This window comes from Nannospalax galili, unplaced genomic scaffold, assembly GCF_000622305.1.
Source record: "Nannospalax galili isolate Female #2095 unplaced genomic scaffold, S.galili_v1.0 scaffold179, whole genome shotgun sequence".
NCBI classification, from domain to species: Eukaryota; Metazoa; Chordata; class Mammalia; order Rodentia; family Spalacidae; genus Nannospalax; species Nannospalax galili.
Window position 1 is genome coordinate 1,005,281 of NW_008342627.1, and position 13,001 is coordinate 1,018,281.

Sequence of the window (13,001 nt, forward strand, 5' to 3'; positions counted from 1 at the left end):
TAATCTCAGCACTTGAGAGGTAGAGGCTCCTCTACCTCAGTAGTTCAGATCATCTTCAGCTACATAGCAAGAGGTCATCCTGGGCTACATGAGACCCTTTCTCAAAAAAAAAAAAAAAAAAACAGAGCTGATCCAGTTTGACCACTAACCTGGTGGTCTTCCACCCACTGATGGGTGGGGCTAACAAATAATCTTCCTCCTCAGAACCCTGGGAACAAACCAGGCAGATACAGCATGTTCCTAAAACCACGTCTGTTCTTTCTCCTGCCCCCTAGTCAGATACAGAGTTCTGGGATAAGATGCAAGCCGAGTGGGAAGAAATGGCCCGGAGGAACTGGATGTCTGAGAACCAAGAGGCTCAGAACCAAGTCACTGTCTCTGCCAGCGAGAAGGTACCTCAGCCTGTATTCATGTGCTGCTCAGTGTGCTCAGACTTGCCAGACCACATTATGGACCAGTAAAACCCCTCGTCAAAACCCTAAGACTTAAAGACAATTTAAAGTCAATCCAACCTAGAAGAAGCTGTGATGGAGATGACATGACCCTCTGGTGCATGAGGGCAGCTGACATGGATGGAGTGAGATGTTCCTGTTTTTGTCACTGTTCAGACAGTGTGGTATCCACCCCAGACCTCCACCCTAACTGTAACCAACTAGAGAACATTTAGGGTTGGAGAAGAACAAGGCTAATCCCACAATGGCTGGTCATCAGTCAGTGCAGTTCTGTTGATGTGTGAATGACAGGTGATGTAAAAGGCACAGGAGTGATACAGGACTTCAGGCTGCATCTCATGGGTGACCATCATACACCCAGCTAAGACCTAAGTGTAAAAGATGCTCTTTCACAGCTAAGTCAAACCATTACTCAAAGATGCTCCCTTGACAGGAGGCCCAGAAAACATATAAGTACAGCAAACCACCAGCCAGATGGTCCACAGAGCCCAGGTCCTATGAGGTCTCTACCTTTAAAAGACCCTGGTAAGGGAAAACACTGTGGAATTACCACAAAGGAACAGAAAGGTAGAGAGATGAATGTTGCATACACACAAAAAAAAATCATATACACATGCATGTACACACACACACACACACAAACACATAGACGTGTGCATAAACACATTTATCAGTTAAAGCTGACCTCATGGTTTGGTGTCTGAAGTAAATCTCAGTCACTCCTGGAAACATGTTCATGATGTTTTATTCAACACAACAAACACTTGTTTTGCATGTAGTCTCCTAGGTACTCAGGACGTAATGTGTAGTCAGATTATAGGGTATTTGCAATCGACATGGTCATTAAAATGTCTCTTCTGGGACTGAAGAGATAGCTCAGCAGTGAAGATCACTTGCTGTTCTTGCAGAAGATCCAAATTCAGTTCACAGCTCACAACTGCTTTTAACTCCAGCTTCACCAAATCTGATGTCTCTGGCCTCCATGGGCACTCGCACTCACATACACAGACACACACATACACATAATAGAGAAAAATTTGTCTCTCTTCCCAATGTCTCTGTCCTCAGGGGATCAGATAGTCCTATGACATCAGTTATTTAAAGTAACTGTCTTTTCCACAAGGTAAATCAAAGCTAGGCAAAGAAAAAAACACTGACCATCAGACCCTGGGCTACAATCCACATACCAGAGGCCATGCTGGGACCATGAGCCCCTCACCCCAGGACCCTGTTTTTATACCACCACTACTGCAAAAGCTCTTCAGATCCTGTGGGTTTGATAAGAGGTTTCATCTTTATAAGGGTGGGAAAAGTTGGCCTCTGCCTGATCTATTTTTAAACCTAGGTGACATCATCAACAGGCTCATTTATATCTGTCAAGTTAAAAGGGTTTCAGACTGAAACAAATAATATTCTCGAATACTATAAGAGAAATTTTAACTCAAAATCAAACCAGCTACTAGAATAGAGATCTAAAACAGTCCATAGCCCTTTCCCTAACGCATCCTCTAGAAGTCATCAAATACTGAGGCTGTATTTATAATACCAATAAAAATAAATTTGAGACACCATCTCACTCAGGCTGGTCCCATGGTAATCCTCCTGCCTCAAGTGCTGGAATTCCAGGTGTGAGCTACCCTTCCACTCCAGATTTTTTTAAATAACCAAACTGTCCATCAATAAAATCATTTTAGTGACCTAGGAAAATAACCACAATCTAAAACGAAGTAGGGCCCAAGCTGCAGGATTACATGAACCTTCTGTTTAAGATGCACATACATAGACAGTACTAGATGCATGTTCACACATCCTATAGTAGTTAAGATTTGCAACTAAAAAGCCTATATCTGTAAGGCATGCATTTTCAAAAGGGACAAACACAGCCTCCGATGGAGAAGACAGTCATTCAGCGCACAGGTAGAAGAGGCTGGGCATTACAATGGTTTGCGCTTGTCTAAAGGCAGCAGATACGCAGCTTGTAATGTTAACATTTCAGAGGGGTGGGTGGCAGCATGTGGCAAAGATATGTCTAAAAAGTTAAACCTTAGGGAGAAATAGTTAAAACAAAAAAAACAGAAGAAATAGCAGAGAGCAAACTCACTTCGAAGTAAGTATAAATTAAATTAAAATTTAAGGCAATCTTACTGCTCTAAGAGTGAAGAGAAGAACCAGGGTTTGCATAATAGCCTTCTCTGTGCCCCAGGGATATTACTTTCACACGGAAAACCCCTTCAAGGACTGGCCTGGAGCATTTGAAGAAGGGTTGAAACGGCTGAAGGAGGGCGACCTGCCTGTCACCATCCTGTTCATGGAGGCAGCGATTCTCCAGGACCCTGGAGATGCTGAGGTGACACTCCTCTTCTCCCTATCAGACTAGGAAAGTGTCAGCATGTGCTGACAGGCCAGAATGGGACAGGGCTCTGCTGGGTGAATCTTCATCAGTTAACAAAGTAACTCACCTGGCTTGGCTTAGCTTGTTAGAAAGTTGCACATACCTGCTTTCTAACTGGGTCTCTAATCTTCAAGATCTGCAGCTCCCGGGGAGAAAATTGGGGACAGAAAATAGAAACAAAGAGTCAACCTGATGCTCACCCCAAGAGCAACATTGCTTTTATCTGCATCTCAGGTCATGCCAATGTATCACCTTTGTAACAGTTAAGAGCACAACGCTGTGCTGGGACCTGAAAGGAAAGAAAGCAGCACCGTGTAATGTAGCCACCCGTCTATTCAGTGTAGCAGTGAGGTGCAGGGAGTCAGGACGCTTTGGAGGGTGGAGTGAGGAGGCTAGGGTAGGGTAGGGTGCAAAGAGGTGGAGGCTAGTCAGCCTTCCCCCATGAGTGGATCTGAAGCTGAGTTTTGAAGGAGAAAGGATGCAGGATGACAGGGTGGTCCACTTGTTCTTGGAAGGAATGTATAATTTTACATACTTCCCTTGGGGCTTTAAGATACCTAGTATCACGAAATCGCAGAAATCCAGGGGTTCTCACAGCACTAAGTTATATAGGAAAGGATAAATACTGAACAGGTTTGGGAGCATGGCAAAGTCTTGACCCAGATGTCACAGGGCAGTCAAAGTGGAGGTGTGTGGTACTCCCTTCAGGCAGCCCTTCCCTCTGACTGTTCTGCACAGGGACCACAGGTAAACTAACTGACATGGGAAACAGTCCTGCTTCATCTTAGACTGCTAACATCAGTCTGTTTTGATTTGGATTTTTCTGTTTTTATTTGTTTTTTGCTTTGGTTCGGTTTGGTTTTCCTAGGCGTGGCAGCTCCTTGGAATAACCCAGGCGGAGAACGAAAACGAGCAGGCAGCCATCGTCGCCCTCCAGAGGTAGATGCCGCTCAGGGCGCACTCATGGGCCTGGGGGACTCAGCCAGCTTCCTGGGTTTCTGATTTGCCTTTAGCCCCTCCTGAAGTAGTGTGTGAAGAATGCATGCTGAGTGCCACGTGCCAGTCACATGGAACTCTTATGATGGAATAATATTCCCAACTCACAATGTTTTACAACCTATAGATCAACAGATGTTTGCTGGCTCAAAGGAAGTCTGTTGCAAACAGCCAGAAGATAAACTCATTAGATAAATGCTCTTTCAGCTTTCCAGCCTTTTGCAGCATCCCAAAGTTTTCTTCAGGAAAAATATATTCAAAATATTGACCAAAGGACTTAGGGTGGAGGAAGGAACAGAGGGGTAGTCGACACTCCCCACTTACTTGAATAGAGCCCCTATTTAATCCTAGAAAAAACAGTATCCAAATACCAAACACATTTTCACCTTTCTTGCCCTTTCATATAAGTACTTTTAATATAATGCGACATATATGTTATATATATATGAATATTTGTGTTATAGGTGTATATAACTTGTGGTATATAAATTCGAGAATTTAGGGACCTCAGAATGTAAGAACTCTTGGTTCTTGTAATTCCAGGGCTTTACTTTCCCAGAATCCTATATTTAAAGGTTCAGTTGGTGTGTCACAGTGTAAGGTACCCAGGGTATTGTTTTTCCTTGAGAGCCATTTCCTGGAGCCCAGAGACACTGGAGAGGAGGGACGGCCATGGCCTCAAGGACAGCATGCAACAGAGGCAGAACTTAAACCCTGATCCCCGGACTCAAAAGCTGGAATTCTCTGAGTCAGTTGTTCTTAACCCTGCACACAAATTCACAATAGAATTGTTTAATCAAGATTCCTAGGCACTCCCAGAAATCAATCATGGTTTACTTGGTCGGGACAGAGGAGTTAAGCATCAGGAGTGTTCAATTCCCCCAGCAAATCAGAGTTCGCTGATGCCTTTCTGAGGGGCAGTGGGTACTGTGCAGAGTTTGCTACTCCAAGTCTTACCAGAGCCTACCATCATCTCCATTCCCTGGAGACTTGTCTGACCTGCTGCCCTAGGTCCTGCTGCAGACCGTGTTAAAATCTGCATGATGCCAGGTTCCCAGACCATCTGTTTGTACTTCTGAGTTTGAAAAGCCCTTGCTGGAGACAAGTAGAAAATGGGCACAGCAATAACCTGTCTTCCATAGCCCACGTTAGCAGCCCAGAGACACAAGGGTTCCCCTCCTTTTGCAGGACGTTGTACGATCTTTCATCTCTGTGTATTCACATTTTCTCCAAGTCCAGTTTGGGGGAGATAAGCAGCATTTAAATACCATCCTCCATGTCTCACTAGGACACTAGCACGGAGGTATTAGCTACACTGCCTCTTAGAGGAATTTATTAAAAGTAGTGAAGCTGGTCACCACCAGGATACGTTTTAAGCTCCTTAAAAATAGTCTTTGATATCAGTTTTCTTTTGGAGAAATAAAGTAGTATCCACAGACTTGAAAAAAATTTAACAATGCTATCGCAACGTTTAATTAAGCTGCACGTTTTCTAAACCTTTAGATGCTGGCTAAAATAATAAAGACAACCTGCAGTTGTTTGATTTTTTTTTTTCCCTTCTCTTTAGGTGCCTGGAGTTGCAGCCCAACAACCTGAAAGCACTGATGGCCTTGGCTGTGAGTTACACCAACACGGGACACCAGCAAGATGCCTGTGAGGCGCTGAAGACCTGGATTAGGCAAAACCCCAAGTACAAATACCTTGTCAAGAACAAGAAGGGCTCTCCAGGCCTCACTCGGCGGATGTCTAAGTCCCCGGTTGACAGGTGACTCTACTTTATACGCAGTCGTAAACAGCTGCAGACACCGAGAAGCGTGGCCTGTACTGTGTTCACCTGCATGCTGTGACTTTGACCGTATTTTCTCCTCATTCATCATCAAGAGTCTTCTCATTGAGCTACTTGAAGCAAACATTCTGATCTGGGCTGGAGAGATGGCTTATCGGTTAAGAGCATGTACTGCTCTTCCACAGGCCCCAAGTTCAGGTCTCAGCATCCATGTCAGGCAGCTTACAACCAACTACCCTATAACTCCAGCTCCAGGGGATCCCACACCCTCTTTTGTCCCCAAAGTTCATGTGCACATACCCCACCAACACACATATATATAATTTTTAAAAAAACAAAAAGTCCAAACAGCTTTCCAATCTGTAAGGGAGAGAAACTCAGAGTCAAAAGGAGGTCGGTCAACCATCTCCTGCCGACACCCTGGCCCTGAACCCCGATCTTCTTTTGCAGCTCTGTTTTGGAAGGAGTGAAGGAATTATACTTGGAAGCGGCCCACCAAAATGGTGACATGATCGACCCAGACCTGCAGACAGGTCTTGGGGTGCTGTTCCACCTGAGTGGGGAGTTCAACAGAGCAATTGATGCATTTAACGCTGCCTTAACTGTTCGGCCAGAGGTAAGACATCCCAGCACGGAGAGAAAGCACAGGGTTCCCCGTAACTAGCAAGCTTCCTCGGGCCGCCCTTCACTTCTTTCCCTGCCTCTGATGGTTTCACCACTGTGAACCACTGTGATTGTTCATACCGAAATGCCCAACATAGAACCAGTAATTATATAACATCAGGTGACCACTGCTCTTTGAAGAATGAAAGTCATTCCAAGGGGCTGGAGAGATGGCCAAGTGGTTAAGAGCACCAGCTGCTCTTGCAGACGACCCAGGTTCAATTCCCAGCACCCACATGGCAGCTAACAACCATCTTAACTCCAGTTCCAGGGAATCTGAAGCCCTCTTCTGACCTCCACAGGCACTGTACAACACGGGTGCACCAACCTACATGCAGGCAATACATTCATACACATAAAATAAAAATAATAAATAAAATATCCCCCTAAAAGAAAGTCATTTCACAAAGTTAGCCAGGAAGATTTTTGAATCATTCACCTCATCACCATCCCCACCAGCAAGCACCCAATGAACGCTCAGCCATCTTCCTTCCTCTGCAGAGGGTTGTAGGAGAGCTGCCACGGCAGCTCACTGTGGGTGTTAGAGAGCTCTGATCTCTGTCATCAGGACTACTCACTGTGGAACCGTCTGGGGGCGACCTTGGCAAACGGAGACCGCAGTGAGGAGGCCGTGGAGGCCTACACGAGAGCACTGGAGATTCAGCCAGGCTTCATCCGGTCCAGATACAACCTGGGGATCAGCTGCATCAACCTGGGTGCCTACAGGTAAAGTCTTCAGCTGGCTAGGCTGGAAAACGTGGTGGCCACTGAGGCTGTGTAACCTGAGGGGCGGTGTCCAAGTAAAAATGTCTCAGGCTGGAGAGATGGTTCAGTCAGTAAAGTGCTCACCCTGCTAGCGTGAGGACCTGAGTTTGGTCCTCAGAACCACATAAAAAGCCAGGCACACTGCTGCACACTTGTAACCAGCACTGGGGAGGCAGAGATGGGAGGATCCCAGGGCTCACTGGCCAGCAAGCGAGACTAACTGGCAAGCCCCAGGTCCCAGTGAGAGACCCTGTCTCCCAAAACAAAGTGTTAGTACCAGAGGAATGGCACCAGAGAGTGACCTCTGGCCTTCACATGGACACACGCACACACATACATACACACACATGTATATGCATGCATACACACACCACACATACAACACACACAACACACGCACACAACGCACACAACACACACATGCACACACGCATACACACACATACACAGCACACACAACACACATGCACACACGACATACACACATAACATGCACACGTGCACACACATACACATGCATACACATACACAGCACACACAACACACATGAACACATACACATATGTGTATACACATATACACATGCATACACACATATGCACATACACAACATACATGCACACACAACACATGCATACACATGCATACACAACACACATGCACACACAACATGCACACGTGCACATGTATACACACACATACACATGCACACACATACACACCACACAACACGCACACCACACACAAGCACACATGCACACATGCGCATACGCATACACAGGACACAGAACACACATGCACACATACACATACATACACACACGCATACACATACACACCACACAACACGCACACGTGCACATACACACACTCACATACACACCACACACAACATGCACACACACATACGCATACATACACATACCACACACAACATGCACACATGCACACAACACACACACACATGAACGCATATGTACACACACAACACATACATACACACACCACACACATGCACATACATACACACACCACACACAACATGCACACACATGCATACACAATACACATACACAACACACACATGCATACACACATACTCATACCTAACACACATGCACACACATACACATGCACACACATGCACACACACATACACACATGCACACACACATACACATGCATCACACATGCACACCACAGGCACACATGCACACACACACACACACACACCACACCACAAAAGTAAAACGTCCTCAGGAGCAGTCCACCTCTGCTGTTAGGGTAATGCCGATCTTCCAGGGTCTGCGTACTCCCAAGCTGTAAAGATGGGCACTTTCCCGGGCATGCCAGGAAAGGCAGCTATCCCAGCCCCTCAGCCGCAGTCTGAGTTGTTGGCCTGGGTTAAGACAAGTGACCTGGGGTCCTAATGCTCACACGACTCTGTGAACCCCAAACAGTTCAGAATTCAGTGTTCCCATTTAAGGGAAATGATCATTGAGGAGGGGACAGAGTCAAGGGGACTCACTAGCAAAATCACTTTGGAAGGTCCCAGAACCAGTGTTTGGCAATGCAAAACCAAGAATCCAGGTGCTCTAAACCTGGCACACTGATAGTCAGGACATTAAAAAAAGAAAAAAGAAAAAAAGAAAAAAAGGTGGGTTTATTGTTTAAAATGCAAAAGAAAAAAAAAGAAAAAATGGTGGGTGAGCCCGGAGCACTTCAGTCATCGGATACATGGAACTCAGCTGTTCTCAAACTTTCTGTCCCTGGCCCTCTCCATAGACAGCAACAGCTGAGACAGCCAAAGCCATTTGCTTACGTGAGTTTTATCTGTCAGTATTTATGGTGTCAGAAATTAGACTAGGGATTTCAGAAGATTGACTTAACAGTAATAGGACTGCTTACATGTTGACATAAATAATGTGTTTTAAATAAAAGAATCATTTTTCCAAAACAAAACTATATTCAGAAACAAAAATGGTCCTGTGTTGTGTTTCTGAAACCTCCCTTAAGATCTTGTGTGCTGGAAGGCTGACTTCTGTCTACTTTTGCATTCTTCTGTGGGGCTTTCACGTCATGTAAAATCCCACAGTGTGCCTAAGAGAAAACGAAAGAGGTGGAATTACATCTCAGCTTCGTTATGAAAAGTCGTAATAAATCTGACCTCACAGACCCCAAGGCTCCCCAGAGCACCCTCAGTGAACTGTTGCTTACAATAAGAGTTTTTATATAAACTGATCCCAGGACACCACAGCGAAGTGTTAAGATGATGTCTTTCTCCCTATCACACACTCAGGACTGAGCCTTGGAGAAGACATGAAATTTGCTCAAGGCTGAATACTAGGATGGAGGCCTTGAGAATAACATTTACACTCTGTATTTCTTTTTACTACTAGGCAAACTTAGGTCACTTGTTTTTTGAGGAGAACCATTTTTTGTCTTAAAGGCAGGTCACATAAACCACACTCATACATGGATGAAGTTTTCAGATCAGGCCTGCAGCGGGGAAGAGATCTCAACAACTTAGCAATGGTTTTAGTAGTCTTCCTCTACATAGGATGCGCCTAAGATAAAACTGCCTTTTCTCTTCTCTGTCCAATAACAATTATTGTTCACAAAGGAAAGTCACTGGTGAGGTCATCCAATATACCATAGAGAGGCGACCTAGGATTCTACACTGTCATTTCATTTTTTTAGACTGTTTTCTGTTTTAAGAATACTAACTCTGGAATTTGTTGCATTTTAAAATGTGTCTTTCTCTCCTCTCAGAGAAGCAGTGAGCAATTTTCTCACTGCCCTCAGCTTGCAAAGGAAGAGCAGAAACCAGCAGCAGGTCCCTCACCCCGCCATCTCGGGGAACATCTGGGCCGCCCTCAGAATTGCACTGTCACTGATGGACCAGCCAGAACTATCCCAGGCAGCCAATCTGGGTGACCTGGACGTCCTCCTAAGAGCTTTCAACTTGGATCCTTGAAGGCAAAGACAAAAAGAGAGAATAATAATCCCTCATCTGTGTTATTGTACTGAGAAGGGGAAAAACTATTTTATTATGCATTTCAACAAAAGGGATAAATCAGATATTCAAAAGGCCATGGTCATATAACCCAAGGGAATTGATTCCTACAAAGTCCAGTCTGTGTTCAGATACAGAAGCACAAATAGAGTCAAGGTCAGGTTCAAGAGAACCGAGATTCTCGAGACAAACCAAGATAAAAGTAACCGTGTGCTCATCACAGGTTGCAAGTGTATTACAAACATGGTCTTCAAGCTTTCTGTCCCCAGTTGTAGCTGGTGACACATCTGAGGAGCCTGTTTGTGGGACACACAAGAAAGCATGGCCTCAGATCAGGGAATTCAGACTGTCTCTAACCCGTCTCCCCGAGCTCCTTTTTGCAAGGCTGAGCATAGTTTGGGCCACTGGTGCATGCACACGTTAACCTGACTGAAGGCAGGCACTGCGTTACCCTGCTCCAGTTTTAACTTTTACTGTAGCCTTTGTTTCCAGAGAGACAGACAGCTTTGCTGGCAAAAGCAGTTTTTGCACTAGAAATTTTTGCTGTTCCCAATGAAATCTTTTCTGGGATTGTATATAATATGCACTTTAATATCTTATTTATGCCTTGCTGGAGTTCTGGTTTGTGGCTCCAATTTTTAACTTGGGGGTGAAAGATTTGGGAACTCAGACTTGTTAACTCAATGGACCAAATAAAAATATTCTGGAAAATGGTTTTTCATAGCATAGGGTTTTGAACGAGTGTTGACATAAGGTATAAATATGTCAAGCCCAGTTCTCTTTCACGTGCTTTCTGGAACTATGAATCACAGTGGGAGACGAGATTTGACTCTCCCCTCTCCTCTACAGAAGGAAACTTGTTGGCTCTGAGGTTTCTACTGAGTTTGCATTAACTTCGCTTACGTGCCACACGTCACTGGCTTTCTAACTACCCTGCACAACAATATTCCTTTTAAACTGCTACTATTTTAAATGGTATTTCTTAAGAATGGTAAATACATTTTTTCCTAAAAATGATGTTTCCTCAGTTCCGTACGGTCTGCTCTGCCCACGTGTCGCTTGTGAGTGTTTGTAACTGAGACGCTCTGTGCGCCAGTCTCTGAAAGATGCACAGCCCTTTGACTCTTGTCTTAAATGTTTACCAGGTAGCAGGCTTCTTCTATCAGCAGTTTCTTATTTAATTGATTACCTTTCACATACCCTTCTGAGTATGTTGTGAGTGTTTGGAATTAGGTGATCATTTTGAAAGATGCATTTTATAAGGAATTATGAAAGTCATTGGCAAAAACCTAACCAAAATATCATTTTGCTCAGACCAAATTCTAGTAAGATGTCCTGTTTGTCTTTACTTTGTCCTCTTCCATCCTGAATCTTCCTGAAAGCTGTATGATTCCCAAAAACTTAAATTTGGGTCAAAGCAGGGGAATTAGCTTCCATGGATCAGAAATATACCCATATGCTGAATGGACTTCTCCATCTCTGGGGAATCCCTGCATTGTGAAGGGCTGAAATTCCCATCAACACTAGTCCTAGAGGCTTATCTATATCGCAAGCTGTCTAGTTTATAAGGACAAAGACTGGAAGCCACTGTGGTTGGTGTCAGGCTTTGCTGTTTGTTGACGAAGCTCCCTGTGGCAGGGCAGTAGCTGGGCAGCTGGAGGCAGAGGCCATAAGGCACCTGCCCCGGGGCAGAAGTGACAGCTCACGCTTGGCTTATAGTCTGAGCAGGAAAGGAAAAATCAAACATATGCTCAAGAATGGCATTCCCTAGACTATCAGAAACATTTGGGGAAGGATTTCTAGGAGCAGAGTACAGACCACAACACCTGCCTGTCAGGCATCCCCGATGGGCCACTGACCATTCCTGCCTACTTTTCCCTCTTCACTCTGCACATCAGCCTCTGACCAGTTGACTCAGATCCGTAAGAGGCCACCAGGAACCTCTGAACTAAGAATTCAAAGCAACCTTCACAGGAGCTCTGTTCCTGACGCCCAGCTTCTCAGCTGCACCCAGACATGCCATAATTACCAGCTGCACCCTCAGCCATGCTAACCCTTCACACTTAAGATCAGTCAGGTCTGCAGCCTGGCCATAGTATAAATGTGCAATGTTCCATTTAACTTGACTGCTGCTAAGTGGTCTCAAATTTCTGTGGCCCCAGATTATTTTGCCATTTGAATACTAAGTAACTTCAAATTCCAGGGAGTTATTTTAGGGACAGTTGACAACTGTCTGTTCCACTGTTACTTGGCAATTTGTAGTATATTCCTTATTAGACATGTCATCTGCATCTTTTAGTGTTTGCTTTTTAAATGCAGAACTATTTGGCTCTTTTCATCTTCATGACAAGAGATTGCCATTTCCTCCATCCATTTGAAAGAGCAGGGCATCCTCCAGAGGCTCTGGGGGGCCTGTGGAAGAATCAGGAGCCTGAGTACTCCTGGAGGGCTGGACTCATTTATACAGTGGCTACTCAGAAGCTTCCACAGACTGACTTTGCCCGGAAATTGGATGGAAATGCAGAGAAAGCAAGAAATCCCTGCTGAATCTCAGACTCTCACAAGTTCTGGGAAACTGTCTCTGTGAGCTACTGTCTCTCAACAGCGAAGAGGAGGCAGAAGAAACGTAGGGCTGGGCATGTAGCTCAGAGGACACAGTGCTTGCCTAGCATCACAAAGCTCTGGGTTCCATCCCCAGCACTGCATAAACCACGCACGGTGTTGCACACCAGCAATCCCAGCACTTGGGAAGTAGAAGCAGGAAATCAGGAATTCAGGGTCATCCTCAGCTACATAGAGAGTTCAAGACCAGCTTGAGCTACACGAGACTCTACAAATCAGGAGTAAAGGAGCCTTTCACCAGGTTGGTTTCAATTCTGCATTCCCATGCTCTCTCAGCATCGCTCCCTAAGACCCACCAGGAAAGTAATT

At 45.0% G+C, this 13,001-nt stretch overlaps 1 protein-coding gene across 10 annotated transcripts in view; it reads left to right on the top strand.

The window, feature by feature from the left end:
- Positions 1-12,741, top strand: part of Pex5l (peroxisomal biogenesis factor 5 like) — a 208,812-nt gene extending 196,071 nt beyond the window's left edge. For all 10 annotated transcript variants that reach the window (XM_008838652.2, XM_008838654.2, XM_008838648.3 and 7 more), the window contains 7 exons: positions 276-392; positions 2,656-2,799; positions 3,713-3,783; positions 5,408-5,605; positions 6,077-6,242; positions 6,858-7,015; positions 9,827-12,741. In XM_008838652.2, the coding sequence (XP_008836874.1) occupies positions 276-392; positions 2,656-2,799; positions 3,713-3,783; positions 5,408-5,605; positions 6,077-6,242; positions 6,858-7,015; positions 9,827-10,031 (1,059 nt within the window). In that variant the 3' untranslated portion in view covers positions 10,032-12,741. The remainder of the gene's footprint in view (positions 1-275; positions 393-2,655; positions 2,800-3,712; positions 3,784-5,407; positions 5,606-6,076; positions 6,243-6,857; positions 7,016-9,826) is intronic.
- The last annotated feature ends 260 nt before the right edge of the window (positions 12,742-13,001 follow it).